Source organism: Pomacea canaliculata, linkage group LG2 (genome assembly GCF_003073045.1).
Source record: "Pomacea canaliculata isolate SZHN2017 linkage group LG2, ASM307304v1, whole genome shotgun sequence".
Lineage (NCBI taxonomy): Eukaryota > Metazoa > Mollusca > Gastropoda > Architaenioglossa > Ampullariidae > Pomacea > Pomacea canaliculata.
The window spans coordinates 8,042,583-8,062,922 of record NC_037591.1 but is presented as its reverse complement, the minus strand read 5'-3'; the positions used below and the strand labels follow the sequence as shown (position 1 = coordinate 8,062,922).

Below are 20,340 nucleotides of genomic sequence, written 5' to 3'. Positions count from 1 at the left end.
AAAGCTACAGCACAAGGTGAATAAAACTATACTAGGAGAGCGTTTCAATCTTCTTGTACAAAAATCCCTCACCATCCTCTACATAATGGAAGCCACTTGCACAAAAATGTACCCATTCATCAGATCATAATCTTAGCTGTTCCAAAATAGTTATTTCACTAACCTGAATTAGGACAAACAATCCTGGGGTGGGCCATTGGCCCTACCCTGATCATGCCTCACTCTCAAAAGGAAAGCATATGGTAGGGCAGGAAGGAACAAAATACCATTCAAGTTTCAGTCTCCCGAGACTGACACACAAAAATCGTAGAAACAAAAACAACTAAAACTCTGTAAATACACACAACAATCAAAACTAACAAAAATGAAATTGGTTTTGTAATTTTGACATGGGTGTTACAATTACAATTAAAATTAAAACAAAAATCGCATTTAAAATTTTAATTAAAAGTGCAATTTATATTTTAAATATGTTGTATGCAGGAAAAGAACATCTTTGGCTACAAGGTGGGAATGGAGGGATAGGCGCAGGTGGAAGATGTGGAGGGAATGGAGGCTGGGGACGGATGCGAGTGGACGCTGTGATGTTTGTTGGTCAGTTGCCACTTCAGTCTTCCCTCCTGAATCTTTTCAACAGCACAACACACTACCAGGTGACATTCAGCTTGGAGGGATGGGTATAATTTCTCATTTTGAAAATCATCAGATATAGACACATGTATCTCTTATAACTTGTTTGATTCCTCTAAAAATCTACCTCTCCAACCAACACAGCTCTATCTTGATTATGTGTTCTTTGTCTTCATGCTTTTTTCCTTGACTTTCATTTACTTATTCATTTGATGACATACAGTTGAGTGTTTGTTTACATTCTTGTGATTTGTTATTGTACTGTGATTTGACCTTACACTGTGAGAAATATTAATAATCATCATCCTCATCATCATCATGGACTGATGTTTGCAGTGTCTTCCATTTTCTTCAAATCTTGTTTAGGAGTTTTCTTTGTTACATCATGATAACATTTGTTACATCATGATAATACATTTGTTACATCATGATAGTTGCTTTATGGTCAAGTGTTCTGAATTTATAACAGAAATGTCTATTCAGTTGTTTGATGCTTCGTAATGCAGGAATTTAGTTTCATTTATATTTTTCCGAGTCGTTAATGATGACATACTTCATGTACAACATTTTGTAGGACCTGAGTGTATCTGGACAAAAGCTCATACGATATTCCAGTGCACTGCAATATGGGAATGAAATCTACACAGGTTGTTTCCCTCAACGCTTTTTTTCATTTGCCTTGGACATCACTAATGATACTAGGAAACAGATGACACCTCAGTTTTGTACACAACAGTGCAGGTGAGTTGATGTATGGTACCTTTGATGTTATTGTAGTGACTTTACCCTAGTGTCTTTAATGACTTATACTAACCCTCAAGTCTTCATGCATGATGTTAAAGTGTTTATTTTTACCTTTGTGAGTACATCTGTGGTTTGCAAAACACTTGCTCCACATACAGATGCTGAGTTAAGTGCAGGTGAAAGAGTCAGCCAGCAGAATGCCTTTACTGACCAGACAATGTACATATCATTATTTCTATATCTAGCTAGTGTTTGTCTCTATCTTGCACTGTGTGTTTAACTGACTTTTGCCCATCCTCCATTCTTTAACATCTTAGTTCTTATACCTTTTTTTATTCATGCACCTCTCCTCTTGTAGAACATCCACTTAAAAGTTTTCAGTGTATTCTCTAAGATGTAGAACAATGTGTTGTTGGCATCCACTTACAGACTTTACACTATTTTAACATGCTTTGTCAAATAAGCAGGCCATTCTAAATGAAGATTTGTTTGACAATTCACAGAGTTGAAATAGATTGCCATTAATATATCATATCTTTTATAAACCATAGGCAAAGAGGATTTGCATTTTCTGCAGTATTACATGGATTTCAGTGTTTCTGTGACAATGCTTTCAATTCATCTCTTCAGCGTAATGACAGGTAAGAGGCCATTTGTTTTGTTGTTGTTTTTCAGCAAGGTTCATTTCCTGTACATGTAGTTACAGATTCAGTTTAGTCCACACATGTTTGTCATTTGTAAATATAAATGTAAAAATATTTTACCTATTTTAAGTTTTGCACTTATGTAGTGAGAAGTTAGTAAAATTACTATGCAGTTCTTCAGGTCTTTGTACTGTTTCCTTGCAATCTTGTGGATAGGTATATGTACTTTTTATGCCTGACAGATGCCTTATTAGTCTCTGATCACAAATTCTTTTGTTAATTTCATGTGAAACAAAACATATGTTGCAAAGAAATGTTATATGTAGAGAAAATGAAAACTGCTTTACAAATCTGAGGCAGTTTTTATTGGTCATACACTGCTTGTTAATTGTTAGGAGTGCTGCTTAATATTCTGACAGTTTATTTTGTTTTCATTGGTCTTTTCCTTGGGAAAGTGAGTGCAATGAAAAGTGCACTGGTGACCCACAGCAATTTTGTGGAGGTGTATCTCGCATGTCAGTGTATGGGCCTAAGCCTTTCACCCCAGTAGATGCATCTAATGGAGCACAGCAGCAGTGCCAGCCATGGTGCCTTGCTGGTAACATCTACTCAACCAATGTGTGTATTCCTTAATTGTGTCTGATATGTCTTTTTGTAAGCCAACATGCAAATATTTTCCAGACCTCAGCATATGGTTTGTACATTCTTCAAAAATTACCCGATGATCTGACATTAAAAAGCTGCCCCTTTGTAATGTTTCTATAATTTCAAGGTTATTAACATCAAACTAGCAGAAGTTAGGAGAAGAGACCTATTTTATGATGATTTTAAGGAAAATGTTTCAGCCTAAATGGGGTTTCTGCGATCTGTCCACCATGTCTTCTGTCTCGTACCAAATACGTTGCCAGTGTCCTGATGGATTTCAAGGGGCTAACTGTGACCAGGTCAGGTTCACAACTGAAATATTTTACTGTCAGTTGTAATGGAAGATAAATGTATATGGGTGGTAACAAGCTTTGCTCTTTTTAGCAGAGTAGTGGAATGAGTAGACTGATAACACTTCAGGCAGTGTCTGCAAGTTTAGATGATAATCTTTGTTTTGTGCTAAACACTGCAATGTATTACTAGTATCATAGCAACAATTATATATGTCCTCATTATATGCTTGAGGACTTTGCTGGGAAGTATCTATAGCTAAAATATTTGGTCTCATACATGTCTTGGAACAGTGCACTTTAGAAAATAGAAAGCTGGATATATGCTTTGTGCTAGATTCTGACTTAGCATGGAATGTGGTGTGTGTCAAATCGACAACACTGCATTTGAAAATGTGGTTAATGTATTATAGTAGTATGGAACATGGCACGCATACACACGCACAGAGGGAAAGTTAACAGGTACAGGCTTGGTGGTGGTGGGTAGTTATACTGGCTGGATGAAAATCCCGTGACCAAAGTAGATTGGGAGGGGGTCGACTAGTGACAGGACGGAGGTGCGGGGATGTTTTGGAGAGAAGTCAGGTGTAAAAGCTGCATGGGTGAAGAGGGCAGCAGGAGACAGAACGTGAGGGGACAGTGCAGAGGGGTGAGCTATGGCTCATTGAGAGCGCAATGGTGTGATGTCGATATTTCACCTTAGCCAGAACTATTGACTGGCGTTAAAGTAGAAGGACAGAACCTATGAGAGTGTTGTGTTCGCTATTATGGTGAGATTGGGAAAACAGCCCCCATCTAGCCTTACAGTTTATTCTTCTGGGTAGCCATGCCCCCTTAATATGTGGTGTGTGAAGAGTACATCACCGAGTTTGAAAATGTAGTTAATGTGTATTCTTCTGTGCAGCCATGCCCCCCTAATATGTGGGGAACAAACTGTGGCAAGAGCTGCATCTGTAATTCTAACAACACAGAATCCTGTGATCCAGAGGATGGCTCCTGCAATTGTAAAATAGGTTATCAAGGTGCTACTTGTGACTTGTCTTGCTCACCTGGCAGTTTTGGAGTAGGGTGCAAAGGTACAGATATCAGTCTTTTATATTGTATTGTTGGCTCTTTGTAAATTTTTTTATTTTGAAAATATTTTCTTTTCTATACTGTTTAATTCACAAGAAAGTGCTTCTGGTTAATTTATTATGGAAGCATTATGTGAGAATTGTTAAAAATAATGACTGAATATAAGATGTCTGATTTGTGAAGGTCACTGTACATGTTCTGAAACTGCTGAATGTGACTTCAGAACAGGAGAGTGCAGGTAAGTACAAATCAAAATAATTACAAGTGATTAGTTTTATTTTATTTATCGAGTGAAAATATAGCACAACTTACTATTATTCTCTTTGGTGCCAGTATTTTCTTACTGCTATAAGATTGTATAGTTCTGTGCAGTCTACTGTCAAATTCATCATATGAAAATGTGAGAATTAGATGTGGTTTTGGAATATTGCTTTTCAGATATGTTAGCATAACCATTCATTGCCAGTGTTTAAAATCATGAGTTTCAAGTCTTCAGCTATATGTTTTTGTCTTCCTGAGGGATCATCCTGCTTTTCTGTCACTGATAACTTGCCTATCAGCATTGTCTTCAAAGATCAGGATGATTTGGCAGAAAATATTGACGAACTTAGTGTCTTTAACATGCACTCAGATCTTAATCTTGGCTCTCAGTAAAATATGGGAATGGAGGTACAGGGCTTCTGCTAAGGCTAAATTCTTTGGGGTCCCAGGGACCCCTTCTTCAGATTTTTAAGGGGTCCCTGTTCTTCGCCCAAATTTGAAGGGGACCCCATTGACGAAAATTGAAGGGGTCCTCCGAACTTTTAATGCGTACTGTACGCAATTTTTTGCGTAAGCAGAAGCCCTGGAGGTAGCATAAAAGTCCTACACTTAATGTAACTAACATTTCTGTGATAGTTGTAATTACATGATGTAACCAACTGGCATGTCTGACAGTTATAATAACTTATGGAGGGATATTTACTGGTATTGCTGGATATGTACAGCTGCAAGACAGGCTGGAGAGGAGAGAATTGTAACTTCCCCTGCCCCAAGGGCACATATGGTCCAAACTGTTCTTTTCATTGCCAGTGTGGACGGCATGGAGCTTGCTCTCCTGAAGATGGGACGTGTAATTGTATGGCAGGCTTTAAATTACGTGAGTAGTTGATTTACTAATTGTCTTAGTGTGTGTGAGAAGATGGAATGATGATAATACATGCACACACCCACACACACAGCAAAATGAAATATAAGTTTTATATATAATAACAAATCAAAATGTGTGGATTGTTCTGTTTTTTCATGCAGCATTTTGTGCAGACCAGTGTGACCCTACGAACTATGGACCCAACTGTCTACATGACTGTGAATGTAATGACAGTCCTTGTGACCCTGTCAGTGGTGTCTGTTATTGTAATCCAGGATTTACGGGCATTCGCTGTGAGACAGTGAGTGACAGCTGATGATTACTAACCACTGTGCTGAGCAGGCTTAGTGTGAATGTGTGTGTGCACATGCATGTGTGAATGTCATTGTGTACAAACATCCACTCTACATACTACAAATTAAGTGGTATAGGGCAAGGGAATGCATTAGAAATTTATTTATACTATAGGGCAGTTATGCAGCTTGCCAACTTATAAGTAATTATTGAGACTAGTGTGGAACACCACCAACAACATCATTGCACACTTAACACCCAGCACACAGATCAATGCTGTGCAGAAAACAATGGAAGTAGTAATTAAAAATCACTCAAGCAAAGTACAGATTTTAGTTTTGGATTCAAAATATTTTCTGCTTTATCTTTACCTACATACAGATTTGTTCACATGGCTTTTATGGAAGTGGCTGTAGCAATTCATGTCAGTGTCTAAATGGAGGTGCCTGTGACAATATAGATGGATCATGCAGCTGTGCACGTGGATTTGCTGGAATGTTTTGTGAGATGAACTGCACCTCATTCAAGTGAGTGGCTTGTATGTGAAATATATGTAGCATAGTGTAGACTTCTTTGATGCAGAAACCTAATCTTTTTCTTATAAAGAGATGTTTTTCATTTCATTAATTTCTTAACTTTCTTCTATTATTTAGCAAATATCACCAGTTAAGCTATTGCAAGCATTACATTTGGAAAGTATTGTTGTGGTCACTTGTTCAGGCTGTCATGTTAATACTGTAGTCTCAAAATAAGGAGCTATCAACAATGAGCATACTGCATGTTATTCAAGATTACATGATTTAGGTGATGTGCCATTTTCTGTCATTAGGTATGGTCGGGACTGTGCACAGACCTGTTCTTGCATTCAGCAGAACACTGCTACATGTGACCCCTTAACTGGGAAGTGTATCTGTAAACCTGGCTACATGGGTGAGAACTGTGACCAGGTGTGTCCCATGGGCTACTATGGACCAGGTTGTAACAACAGGTGTAACTGCAAAAACAATGCTGACTGTGATAAGGCAAGTGTTTTTTTTCATTGAGCGATCTTCTAAACTGAGATAAATAAGCCCTGATGATGATTTAAAATGTTTTAAGAACATGAGCTGCTATGTCCTGTGAAAATAATAAATAATGTAGCACTGCAGTTAGGACAAGTGGGTATTGTGAAAAAGGAAGGATCCTGGGTGTTATTTGGAGACAGTCATATAAAATAATCCTTGTTTGTATTTGACTTTGGATATTTCATATATTTACAAATAAGATCATATGAATTTTCCCCAAAGCTTAAAATTGTCCAAGTGTTGTGAACTGGTTTCACAGTGATCATAATGGACCCAATAGTTTCATTAATAACTGATCTTTATTTGGTTTCAGATGAGTGGTCAGTGCCATTGTCCTGCAGGTTTTATGGGCAATCAATGTGAGAATCCTTGTCCAGATGGAATGTTTGGATCAGGCTGTAATCAGACATGTGCCAGCTGCACCTCAGGTGTTTGCAGCAAGGTGGATGGGAGTTGTATCTGTGGGGTGAGTTTTAGAATTGCTCTGTATTGCTTGGACTTGATAGATAGCGAAAACAGAAACTGTGTATGCTATGTGACTTTTGTTATATTATTTTAATTTATATTGTGACCTGGATCTGCTTGTGGCTTGTAAAAAAAATACTTATCAGTCCTACTGTGGAATTTTTTGGATAGCATGTATGAAACTCTCTTTATATCATTTCAATTGGCATTTTTAAAAACATTTATTAAGAAAAAAATGGGATAAAATGATAGCTGTGCAGTAAACATTCTCTATTTTAGATTTATAATGTATAGAAGGGCTACTTGGCATTGTCTAGACTGCTTTCTCCCAAGAACTCATGTCAGCTTTGGATCAACCACTTCATTTGAGTCAATCCAGTTCAGAAACATATAACATAAACATTAAAATAAAGATCCTTTGGAGCAAAATGTTTTATCAAAACATGATGTACAATCTTCCTGTAGGCAGAGCGCTTCACTAAAATTTGATTAGCATTGCACAAACATTGTGGATTTAAATAGTGCTTAACCACACACATACACAGAGTTGATAAGACATATTAAGGTGGTTTGTGTTTGTAGTGTAATTTTATTAAATGCAGTGCAAATATTTCTCCTTATAGATCATGATGATAATAATGATGGTTGATTTAAGTATGCTTGTCTCTTACAATGGATGCTCTAAACTATGTACAATGATAAACTACAGCAGGATATTAACAAAATTACAAATATGAAGGAATGGGTTATCACTGGAGAAATGATACAGAAACCAAAAGATGCAGAAGCAAGAGCAAAGGAGAAAGGAACAGTAAATGGGGCCTGCAGATTATGACAAGCATTTATAGAAAAAGATTTGTCAGTAGTATAATTCAAATGCTTGCAGTTCTGACACATTGTTTCTGTTATCTGCTTTTCTTCAGACCGGTACAACTTGCAGTTGTCCCCCTGGCTTCTTTGGTAGCAAGTGCCTGTCAGCATGTGCTTGTGTGCATGGCTCTTGCGACAGTGGAACAGGCCAGTGTGAATGTGATGCTGGCTGGCAAGGCTCCCAGTGTGATACGCCATGTGCTTCAGGTAAGAGGGAAGTAGAAGTGTTTCAACAACAGCACTTCTATTATTAATAATAAAAAACAGCACTTGATAGAGTACATTTCCCCACTGAACAGTGAGCTCAATACATTTTTGAAGAAAAAATGTACAGCACAGAGAAAAATAGGAAAATGAGGGTGAGATCGTTTTATGGAATGAAAGAACAACTGATGGCCAGAGATGACTGTTGAGCCTTGTGTAACTGTTTCAATGTCCAAGAATTCAGAGGTACAGTTCCAATCCGGTTCTTGGTCTTAGCAGTTTGCAGTTGCATATGTATACACAGTGTGTACTTCTCAGCCAGGTCTTTCAAAATCAAAATAATTTGTTTTATGTTAGTGATATTGTGGAATAGACCTTATCAAACATTTTTGTTTCAAGTGTCTTTCCAGAATGTCTCTCCCATTGAAAATTGTTATTTTCCAGAGGTTCCTCCAGTCATTGACATTTTACTGAAATGCTTGAGGCTGAATATATCAGCTAGGTATTAATGTTTGTGCAGGTACCTATGGCAAAAACTGCCTTAGACGGTGCCAGTGTATGCAGGGCAACTGTAGCTTTGTGGATGGTTCGTGTAGTTGCCCACCTGGCTTTACTGGATCACAATGTAACAATCTTTGTGAGGTAACTTTTGTCTGGTGATGATGATGTAATCAAAGAAGGTTATCAATCTAAGTACAAATACAGGTACCTTGTAAGTTTTTTACTTCCTGCTTAAAATCTGACTGTCAAATTGCTGTCATGGTCAACCAGTCTTTAAATTTATGTAATTGTAACTTCTGTTGCAGAGCAGTTGTTTATTACATGGTCTTGCTGCTTCATGATCTAGCTATCTTTATTGCATTTTAACCAATGCAATGTGAATTTTTATCAGGGCGTTTGAATTAGGCCACTGGTCAAGTAACATTGGTCACTGCTGAGTGGTAAAATATATCTTATTAGCATTTAAAGGAATACATGAAAGAAAGAAGGAAGTAAGAAAGAGAGGAGTACTGATACAAGAATCCCTGACAAAATGAAGACAAAAACAAACCTGTGTAGGAGGATGTTTATGTTGAAAGAGATTGTTGAATGAATGAAAATATCTTGAAAAAAAAAACGGTTCCAAAAAGGTAAAGCTCCAACTGCCTCTTTTGTTCTTCATCCTTGGAAAAGAAAATGCACATCATCAACTACGCATTTCTGAAAGCTGAATGCAAGTAAACTCTTTCACTGGTGGTGCTGGACAAATATTGCTCCCAGAAGAATAGATAGCATAAATGCTGAAGTTGAAGCGGCATATTTTGTGCAACAGAATAAATGAACTCAACTTATTTGTTTTCTTTCAGTGACACACTATTGCAAACAATACTACAAGCAGTAAGAAGCAGCAGAAAACAAATATTAAGTGCCACAGATAAGTAGTGAATTCTAACTCATTGTGGAATAAGTGCATGGTGATAAGAAAGCAAGTAGAAAAACTGCCAAAACAAGGGCTTGAAGGAGCACAAAAATGCACACATTATCAGTGTGATAGACAAGAATACCATCATAGGCAGACCACCCTAGTGTTAAAGCTGTTAACAACAGGTATGAAAGCAGGACCAGGTGGCTATCATTTGTCTTGAAACTGAGCTTGATGAATTGATGCAATTCTGATAGCTTTCTCTGTCTCTGCAGGGAAGTTGAACAGATTATTGCATATCTCTAGGTGTAAATATATTTTCAAACATTGAAATGACAAGAAGAAAAATAGAAAAAAAGGATGCATAAGTGTGTGGGTGTCTTTTATAAATATCCACATTTGTTACCTCATTTTAGAAGGTGGACAATGTTTTGTTAACATGTCATTTTTGTTTGGACCAGTTGGGTACGTTTGGCTGGAGATGTACAGGCCAGTGTGATCCATGTGGCGAAGGCGCAGACCCTCGTTGCGATCCTTTGACAGGGGGATGTCTTTGTAAGCCAGGTTACACAGGATTGTTCTGTGACAGACCTTGCCCACCAAACACTTATGGGGATAAGTGCCAGTCATCCTGCAGGTAGGAACAGCTTGCCTTTAGTTGGGAACTGTGTATGTCTATTTCTTCTTTATACTATGTACCAGATGACATGGCTATATGGAGATGGGTACCTAACCACTTAAAAGGGTTTTGGGAGAAAGAAGGCATTGAGGAAGGCGCCTGGTAGTGTAGTGGTGAGGGCTACTTGTTTGTAAACACTTCAGTGAGAGGCCCTATGTTTAGATCTTATCTCACAACGCCCTCTGTATGTGACACCTGTTCTCAGGGCTGGCCATAGGGGTTTTCTTCAGGCACACCAGTGTCCTCACTTGCTCTCTCCCATTGTGTGAATGTCAAGATGGAAGCATTTTCCTACTAAACCAAGGCATTTACGGAGAAGAGGTTGGCCCCACCCTCACAAAAGAACCTTGCAAAAAACAAAAAACTGGCTTTGAGATAAGTGCGGTGTCTAACAGCTCACATCTCAGTAACCAAATATCACAGGACTACCTTTAACTCTCCCCACATCCTGTTGCCCTGGCCATGAACCATCAAATCCAAAACAATGAATGCTACCACATTGTGTTTGTCTGCATGTGTTTGTTTGTGTGTGCACGGATTTATGTGTGCATGTTTGCATCCTTCTCCCCACTGCCTGACTTAGAAAACCCAAAAATAAAAAGTCACGCCATCTAGGGGGCAGCTGGTTGGGTGAAGCGGTGGGAGGTTCAGGGTGGTTCAGATAGGGTCCTTTGTCAGTAGCAGTCATCAAAGGGGAGGCTGTCCAGCCTGACCTGCAACAAAAGAAAAGAAAAGATGAAAATAAAAAAATAACCCTTAGTAACAACCAAGGAGTTACATATAAAGAAAAAGCAAAAATATTTGTTCTTTGTTGGCTTATATATTGTCTTCTTCTTTGCTTCATGTCTTTTGTTTCTTGACTGCTGATCTGTAAGAAAAATTAATGTTTTGGATTGAGGGCAGAGAAGGTTGTCAACATGTGTTATTTTCCTTTTATTTTGTTTTTTGAAATACAGCTGCATCAATGGTGCCTGTAATAATGTTGATGGGTCATGTGAATGCTATCCTAGCTACACTGGTGCAACATGCAGTCAGCAAGTAAGCTGTTTTTCTCACACATAATTTTTGAAATGAATTAAAGTTGACCAAAGCTGACTTATCTCTAAGTCTTTCTGTGTAAATTATAGAATTTATAGAATTCTTTCACTCATCATTTCAGTCTTCTAACCTGACTCTAACTCTGATCAAAGAACTTCTACTGCTCACCCAGCAGCAATAGAGCCTGATTTATTAGGGTAGAAAGCAGCAGGGAAAGAATGGGTTCCTCATACCACGCCTTATACATGGTGAGCCATTTATACTTCACTGCCCCTACATGCATCAGCTTAAGAGACTTTTATCATATCCTTGCCTTTTTACCACTATCTCCAGTGGGTAATCTCAAGCCAGGTAAATATTAATGGGTCATTAATGGTTGAGGTTTACAATTTGTTGCTCACAATGGATCCAAACATCCTGCAGGACAATCAGGAGATAAACATAGACCCAGAGGACCTGCAAGTCCTACAGAAGGAGGCTGAGTGGACTATTTGGAGCCCGAAGAGAGGAAATTTCCCCTGGGGTGAACAATGTCCCAGCAGAGTTGATCAAAGGTGGTAGGCAAGAGACAGTAGAGGCTCTTATCACACTGTGCCGGAAAATCTGGGTCATCAAGCAGAGCCCACAAGACTGGATGCAGTCTCTGTTCATACCGCTCCCAAAGAAGAGAAATGTGAGACAATGCTAGAACTATCAAGCAATAAGCCTGATTAATTACCCAAGTAATGTTATGTGGAAAGTGATCCAGAACTGCCTCACACTGGCAACAGAGGAACTGCTAATTGAGGAGCAGGCCAGATATTGGGCTAGCAGGTTGAAGAAATTTTCAACAGCTGAATCCTTATTGAAAATCATCCGCAGCATAGTAAGGATCTCTATCGTAATTTTATCGACTTCAAGAAAGCTTTTGATAGAATTATGGCATGAGGGGCTATGGAATGTACTGCAGAGATTCAACATGGTTTAAAACCCATTTATGCATCATCAACGGACTGTATGACAGCTCCAGGAGCTTAGTACTCTTCAACAACCAAGTTGGTAAGCTCTTCCGCACAATGATGGGTGTGTGCCTAGGATGGCCTCAGTCATCCAGTGCTATTTAACATCTACCTAGAGAAAATCATTCATGCTACACTTCAGGACCAACACACCTTCACGTCCATCAGAGGGAGGCCACTCAATAGACTCCACTTTGCCGATGACATCCATTAATAGGCGGGCAGCAGCAGTGAGTTACAGACCCTCACCAACAAGCTCACTATCAATGCAAGTACACATATGGGATGGAGATCAGCACAGACAAGAGGAAGGTCGTGGTATACACTGCCTGATATTTACAAAAAGCAGAGATTTGAATGAACAGGGTACAGCAGGAAGAAATGCAGTCTTTCAAGTAAGTGGGCACAACTCTTTCAAATGAGAGGGGTGCATCTCAGGATCACAGAAGCAACAGTGGTGATGGACAGAGTCAACAAGATTAGGGATAGCAGAAGTATCCTCTTCAATACCAAAATCAGGCTTTAAAAGTCTCATGTTGTGCCCATCATGCTATACAGCTGCAAGACATGGATCTTGCTTAGGGAAATTGGAGCGATGGATCCAAGCGTTCTAGATGAAGTGCTTCAGGAAGCTGCTCCAGCGATCTTCTACAGGGAATAAAAGATGAATAACTTTGTCTGCAGCCTGCAGTGAACCTGCTTGATGTGTTCCCAGTAGTCTCTGCTCACCTCTGTTAAGCAGCAGAAACTATTGTGGTTTGGTCAGGTCGTCCGACATGTTACCATGCCAAAGACAGTTTTCCAATTGCACATTGAAGGCAGTGGATGACATGGAAAGCAAAAATTGGGTGACTAACATCCACTGGGAAATGTTCTCATGCATTTGTAAGACCCGTTCCCAATGGCATGAATTCACTGCTGACTCTCATCATGTCTCCCCTTCAGTTGGTACCTCAGTAAATAGTTGACAGATGAGAAAATGAAAAATGGTGGGGCCAGAAATGAATGAAAAATGAAAATATGATTTTTCACTCTTTAGAAATGTATAAAATGGTTATGATTCTGTGAAGTTTCCCTGTTTTATAATTTTTATGATTTAAAAAAAAAAAAAATTTTAGATAAGGTATATTATTTTTGGTGCACCATGAAGTGCTTTCTTTCTGTGATCAGTAATTTTATGGATGTATCAACTGTTGCATATTCTCTGTCTACAGTGTGCACAAGGCACCTGGGGACCCAACTGTAAAAACAATTGCTCTTGTCCTGGGCATTCATCTGGATGTGATCCTGTTACAGCAACCTGCTTTTGTGCTCCAGGCTTTACCTTAGGTATTGTTTTGTTTGAAAGACAGGTTTCTTAGCAACCTTGATCCAACTGATGATTAACTCAGTCCTGATGCAATTAAAAAAACAATTTCAGTAAGGCCTGAAGCATTTGCTGCTGACCAACAAAAGGACATGCAGTTGCTTTTTCAACATTTTCCGATCAAGAACTATCTGTTCTAGCAAAGAAACTCCTGCATTCCAAAATGGAATAACTTATCTAATAAATTATCAGTAGAGTTGCATTCCTTGAAATTTATTTTGTGTACGGCATAATGATTGAGAGACTGAAATTGTCAGAGCAGTCTCTAGGTGATTATATTTTAAAAGTGGCACTCAACTAGGATTATACCCACCCTCTTATAGCCATCCATCAGTGAGCTACCTATCCACCTCACAATCATTTCCCTGTACATATCTACATGAGACTTTACATGTTTACTACAATTTTTTTTCTATAATGCTTAATTACTTCATTTATGTAGTTAATTTCCTTCCCTGTAAAAGGCGAGGGCTAAATAGAAAAAAGCGCTCCGTTGCTTATTTTACCCCTTGTAAATAAAGAGTTGTCATTGTTATTGTCATTGTCATTTAAACATGCACCCAAAGTCAATTTTCAACTGAAAATCATAGGCAAACTTCTTTGACTAGTAAGTCATGTTTTAGTCTCCATGTTTTGTGATATCTGTTGACAGATTTCTGCATGCACACCTGCAAGTCTGGATATTATGGGCAAGATTGTGACTATGAATGCAGCTGTGATGAGGCTGCTGCTGACTGCAGTCCCATTGACGGAACATGTCAATGTCGACCAGGCTTCACTGGGCCTGATTGTCACAGTATATGCATTATGTCCCTTACAGTTTATGAACATTGACTATTTTGGCAAATGTCAGGTGAAGAGCGTCGTGGAGAGAAAATGAGGGAGGCAGTTAGCGGGGGAAGCTGAACAGGGGAGATAAATGTTAAGATGTAAGATCTCAAGTCTAAAAAACAAAAATGAGGTACACAGGAAACAAAATTAAAAATAACAGGAAAAAAAGTTAATTTCTGTATATTTTCTGTAAAATGCCAATTCAGTCGTTTTCTGGGCTGTTGTAATAAATAATTCACCACAATTTGTTATAATATATATATGTGTGTGTGACAGTCTGCCCTTTGAACACCTATGGAGTGAACTGCTCATCAACCTGTGACTGTTCTGACCATGGTTTTTGTGACAACTTTGGCCATTGCCTCTGTGAACCTGGTTACACTGGAGACAGATGCCAGACAGGTATGCCATCTTTTTCTTCTTCATATGTTTGTTATGCCTGTTTTATAGTATTATGTGGTATTAAAACCTGTGTCAAAAAATTAAAACTGTATCAACCTTGAGTATTTTGACAAAAAATAATTAGCGCATGAAAGCAGAGATACAAAAATAATACTTCTCATCAGGGGATTATGCAACGGCCAGTGTGTTTTTAAGGTTAGTATTTAATACATAGTATGTATGGTATTACACATTGTTGTGGTAGAGGTTGGCTTAGAGGTCAGTTGAAGGCTGGCTGGTTGGCAGCGGTGGTCAGTAGCACTGATTGCCATGTCAGATTGTGTTGTCCAGAGGGGATGGAGGAAGCAGCCGCAGGGAAAAGTAGGGGCCACACCCAATCTCCTGCTAGTAAGACCCCTGTTGTTCCAGGAAAGAAGACAGAAGTTCCCAAGGTTCCCAATTTTCGCAAAAATTTTAGCTCTTACTCGTGGGGTGTGCTACCTGATCTAATATCTTGAGCTGTGTTCTTTTTTCCATTTGCCCACTTGCCGAACTTGGAATACACAGAAGCCCCTTCTTTTTCCAATAGTGTATTTTCATCAGTGGATTGTTCAGCTCCAGATAGGTGGTCTCTCTGTCTCTGTGTGTGCTCTGTGTTCCACATCTGCTTTAGTTCATGGTTTTATTGTGCATGGGATGACACAATTCATCTGCCCAAAGAATATGTTTACTTTTGTTAATTTGATGAGGACAAATGTACATTATGTGCTAAGTCACATATACAAAGAAGTTTGTAAATTTATAATGCATTTCAGTTTTATACTATTCTACCCATACCTACTTACACTACCAATACCTAGCACCTTATCTTCAATTCTCCTTGATTGAACGAACATGAACAACTAATGGGAGAGAAAAAAGATTTTGAGTCACTTAACAGTGAATCAGAATACCTGTGCTATACAGTACAATGGTACTTCTCCTGCACTCAAAATTAGGAAAACTGAAAAGGAAAAAAAAGGAGATTTTGAGGTATGTGAGTACCGGCACAGTACAGTGGTACTTCTCTCACACCCAAAATAAGGGTAACAAAATAGGTGGGATTTTGAGGTACTTGACAGCTGAAACCTACATAGTGCAGTGTTACTTCTCCTGCACTTAGGTCTTAGGGGGAACTGAAGGGAAAGAAAGCAGTTTCAAGGTATGTGAGCCAGTTGACTGCAGACTAGAACATCTACAGGGTGCAGTGGTACTTCTCCTGTATTTGAAATAGGAAAAAGGGAAATATTGACCCCACATGATGCAGCAAACATTGGTTCAGGCACTGCATTTTGCCTGCTTTTTATACAAAAACACAGGTGCTATGTCATTCTCCAGAGTCACATGGTTCAGGCACTCCATTTTGTCTTCTTTTTATACAAAAACACAGGTGCTATATCATTCTCCAGAGTCACTCACCTCACTTATGCCCACACAGCTGGCCAAGGTAGGGATGGGATGGATGGTGGAGGGAAACAAAGTGCTGTCAGCGTTCATGCTGTTCCGAACAAACACTCCTGCTATAGTACAGATTTTGTGTTTGTCACCTAGGTCTTTCAGATATTAATCAAAACTACAGCATACACTGCACAAGCTAAATGTTATCAGAACTGTGTGTGCTAAGAAAAGTTTTTTCTTGCTGTAGGTTCCCAGAAATTAGCACACTGTAATGTATGATAATGCTGGATGGTTTGTGCCTGCTGTGTTGAGTTCCTTAACATGCTTATATGATATTATGTTGCAGTATTGTCTCTGAGCAAATAATAAAATAGTTTTTAATGCAACAGCTTGTGAACAAGATGTGAAGTGGGGCAAAGACTGTTCACAAACTTGTGACTGCTCAGGTCAGCATTGTGACTTTCGTGATGGCATTTGCTGGTGTGATCCTGGGTACATGGGTCAAAGATGTGATCAAAGTGAGCAGCCTGTTTTATTCTTAAGTTAAACAACTCTGAAAATGTTGTGTAATATGACAAACTGCTTCTTAATCTCTGTTATATGGTTGCTAGATTAAGTGAATAGAATTTTCTTATGAGCATTACTTCTGAAATGTGAGCAAAAGCTTTATTGTGATGCTACTATATTTATGTTGTGGCGCTCAGTTATGCTGGCATATTGCTGAGTGTGAAAAATACTACGTACAGTGAAAGAAGAGAAACTGTGGTGTGATAGCTGTAAAATAAAACAACAAAAAAGCCTGAAACTGTCACAAATGCATACGATCTTGCATCATATTGAAAACATTATGCAAGTATACACTGATGAATACACATGCACATAGCAGCCAGACTTTATAATTATGATAGAAATTGTACAACATTCCCCCATGTGTAGCTCAGTATGCTGTATATGAAATACTACAAACTGACAGTCAACCTTACAAGAAAAAAGCATCGGTGAACATATGACACCATGGCAAACATGAACGAATCTGTAAATGAAGACTTTTGTTTTTTAAAGGAAGCCATTATGTTTACTTTCTGTGGCTGGTTATAGGTTGTGATGCGCAGCACTATGGACGACAGTGTGCCCAGCTATGTCTATGCAAGAATGGAGCAACATGTGATCCAGTGAAAGGACTTTGTAACTGTTCAGCAGGATGGGATGGCATTTACTGTGACCAGCGTGAGTTCATATTCCACAGGAAAAAAAAAAAGAGAATGATGTGTGAACCATGGCTACATTTCTTTACAATTATTTTTAGTAACAAGAGCACTACACTCTCTTGGGTTCATATCTTACGTGAGTGCTTTCTTTCTGCAGCATGTGCCATGGGAAAATATGGTCAAGGATGTCAGTTCTCATGTCCTTGTCCACTAGAAACAGCATGCAATGGGGTGTCTGGAGCATGTTCTTGTCCATCTGGATTCATGGGGCCCTTCTGCAACATCAGTATGATTTTCAGTAGTTTCTACTCACTGTGATAAAAGAATTTATTTTGCCTGAAAAACTTATAAAACATCATATTTACATCATAAAGTATCTTCAGTTCACATAGAAAATTACCCCCAAGCTTTTTTCTAAAATAATTTAGCATTGGTTTACAGGCTGCCCAGATGGATTCTGGGATGTGAACTGTATGACAAGATGTTCTTCTGTGTGTTCGGCTGGTTGTCTACGCGATACTGGCACATGCAAGTGCACACAGCAGTCATGTCCACAAGGTTTCGTTTGTGGATTGGAGGTTGTTTATCATTTTTTATCTTACTAAAATATAAATAATAATAATACACACATTATGACACTAAAAAAATCAGAGTAATCAACAGATTTAGGCAAGACAGACTATATTACAGACTCCTAACAACCTTTCCCATAATGCTAGTCCTTTGTCACACCTTTCCTTTTGCAATATCATTCAATATCTCTCTCTTCTTTTTTATACATGAAATTTAACAGCATATATATTCTTCTAGTCCTTTTGAAGTATATAAAATGCTTTGATGAATATCCCTCCAAAAATCCCACTTATCGTCCTGAAGAGATGACTATATGATGCTTAGATGATTTCATATCTTTTCGATACAACAATCTCTTCCATAAATACTGTATCCTTCTAGGCTACTAGAATTTAGCAGTATTATCTTATTGGTAGTATTTTTATTTGATAGATATTAATTTTCTTGAAGTATAAATAATTTTTTTTCAGGGTATATGTCTTTTTAGTGCATCTCGGCAAATGGAAAATTCTTCAGGTAAGGACCATTGTTTTTTGAACTGTATTTGGAAACAAAATCGGAATGCTACATACCAATTTTGTTAAACCCTCATCATCATATAAAAAAAAACAACTTTGCACGAGTGACTAAAGGAAAGTGACAAAGGTTACATTTGTAGTTAATTTATCATGTTTGTAAAGTGTCATTATTTTTTGGTTTTTCCTGAAAAAAACTTTGCTCAAAATTATTTATGAAGAAAAACATTTCAACTTTTTTATTTTTTATTTTGATGGGGTCTGAAATCCATTAACCTCTATATGAAAAACACCAATTTTATAAGAATTCTGCAACATGCTTATAAACTATCAAGCCCAATTGTTTTCTGAATTCGGTGTTACTTGAGAAGTTGGCCTACATACTAAACACCTTCTTGGAAGACTGTTATCCATGGATACTATTCATACAGTCTTATATATTATCTTCATGTTTTCAATTTACAGGGAGTCTAAGTGGCGGCCAGGTAGCTGGCATTGTCATTGGTTTCATCCTGGGCCTTTTGGTGGTTGGGATGTCAGTGTATTTTTTCATTCGCAGACCACAGATTGTTGTTATGAGCAGAATGTTTTCTCTTTTCAGGGTCAGCCAGGTGTGTACCTTTCTCAGTATTCTTTTGTGTCACAGACCATATCATGTGATCTAACTCAATCTTCTGTTATTGTGATTAATACACAACGGCATTGTCACTTTGTAGGTAATGTGATAACATCACTGGAGCCAAAGTATCCTAGTACAAAAACATCAAGTTGTGTGATCAGTTGTGTTACTGAAGTACTCAGTTTTGTCGCATACATTGCCTGTGAAGATTTTGTTGTAGGAACTACTGTATAAAAATATTTAAAAAGTCTTTTAAGTAACATGTCAAGGGAGACAAACTTTTTTGATTTCCTCTACTTTTCTTGTGAGTAAACTTGGGAACGATGAAGGCTAGGAAGTAAAATTATGATGCTAACATCACTGGAGAGGCTTTCCACAAAGAAAGCATCAGCCAGGGCCTAGTGCCCCATTTTTAGCCATTGTCTCAATTAGAGAAGAGATAGGTGCCACCAGGTACACAGATCCAGAGATTAGACCATGGTTAGAAAACCACCACAGACAGGATGACTGCATACCTCACTAGCAAACTCCAGGGGGGGGGAAAACAGTGAAATGCATACTACTAGTCATACCACCTATACAGCTTTCAAGAGAGGGAACTTATGTCGGAACACCTGCACATGACAGCAGCACATGAAACACACAGATCTAGCAGTGGGAAGGAAACTAAGCACAAGCATGGCGGGACCTTACTTGTGATTGTAGCTATCATCAGCTGTACACCCATTTTTGTAGTTTGATCTGTGTTTGCAGTTTTGTCAGGCCTCATGATATCACCATTTTCCAAGTTTATGCTCTGGTTTCCCTGCATGAAGAGTAGGTGCTTACCAGCAATGGACAGGAAAATGTAGCTTAGGTGTGAGGATTAGAGGATTAAGACTCCTAGAGTTTGCACAGTGCCACAGACTTACCATAGCCACTACCCGTCATCCATGCAAGGAATCAAAGATAGCAACAGTCTGACTTAACCCAGAGCATCAGCTATCCTATGGGAGGGTTGAGATAGCTGTATGCAGTCTGAAGGGAGGGAAATCTCCTGGCATTGACAGCTTCCCATCTGCTCTGCCAAAGAATTCAGATTGTTAGGGAGTAAGATGCTAGAAGCCTCACATTTCTCTGGGGTCAGCTTTATGTGAGGGCAGGGCCCATCTCCTCTCCCTCACTGTCTTACCTCCCTCAACCCTCTTTGGATAGGTACCCATTCCTGCTAGCAGGGTTGACGGGCAAGCGAGCTGTGCGA

General features: G+C 38.7%; 1 protein-coding gene across 2 annotated transcripts in view; it reads left to right on the top strand.

Moving 5' to 3' along the window:
- LOC112558294 overlaps positions 1 to 20,340 on the top strand; it is a 37,865-nt gene that overhangs the window by 16,663 nt on the left and 862 nt on the right. For both annotated transcript variants that reach the window (XM_025228674.1, XM_025228676.1), the window contains 25 exons: positions 484 to 653; positions 1,205 to 1,371; positions 1,926 to 2,015; positions 2,474 to 2,636; positions 2,864 to 2,962; positions 3,858 to 4,029; positions 4,211 to 4,265; positions 5,014 to 5,165; positions 5,318 to 5,457; positions 5,832 to 5,977; positions 6,280 to 6,472; positions 6,828 to 6,980; positions 7,903 to 8,056; positions 8,574 to 8,695; positions 9,917 to 10,092; positions 11,091 to 11,172; positions 13,385 to 13,499; positions 14,189 to 14,332; positions 14,644 to 14,769; positions 16,575 to 16,703; positions 17,284 to 17,412; positions 17,551 to 17,679; positions 17,835 to 17,971; positions 18,437 to 18,482; positions 18,947 to 19,092. In XM_025228674.1, coding sequence (XP_025084459.1) covers positions 484 to 653; positions 1,205 to 1,371; positions 1,926 to 2,015; positions 2,474 to 2,636; positions 2,864 to 2,962; positions 3,858 to 4,029; positions 4,211 to 4,265; positions 5,014 to 5,165; positions 5,318 to 5,457; positions 5,832 to 5,977; positions 6,280 to 6,472; positions 6,828 to 6,980; positions 7,903 to 8,056; positions 8,574 to 8,695; positions 9,917 to 10,092; positions 11,091 to 11,172; positions 13,385 to 13,499; positions 14,189 to 14,332; positions 14,644 to 14,769; positions 16,575 to 16,703; positions 17,284 to 17,412; positions 17,551 to 17,679; positions 17,835 to 17,971; positions 18,437 to 18,482; positions 18,947 to 19,092 — 3,335 coding nt within the window. The remainder of the gene's footprint in view (positions 1 to 483; positions 654 to 1,204; positions 1,372 to 1,925; positions 2,016 to 2,473; positions 2,637 to 2,863; positions 2,963 to 3,857; positions 4,030 to 4,210; positions 4,266 to 5,013; positions 5,166 to 5,317; positions 5,458 to 5,831; positions 5,978 to 6,279; positions 6,473 to 6,827; positions 6,981 to 7,902; positions 8,057 to 8,573; positions 8,696 to 9,916; positions 10,093 to 11,090; positions 11,173 to 13,384; positions 13,500 to 14,188; positions 14,333 to 14,643; positions 14,770 to 16,574; positions 16,704 to 17,283; positions 17,413 to 17,550; positions 17,680 to 17,834; positions 17,972 to 18,436; positions 18,483 to 18,946; positions 19,093 to 20,340) is intronic.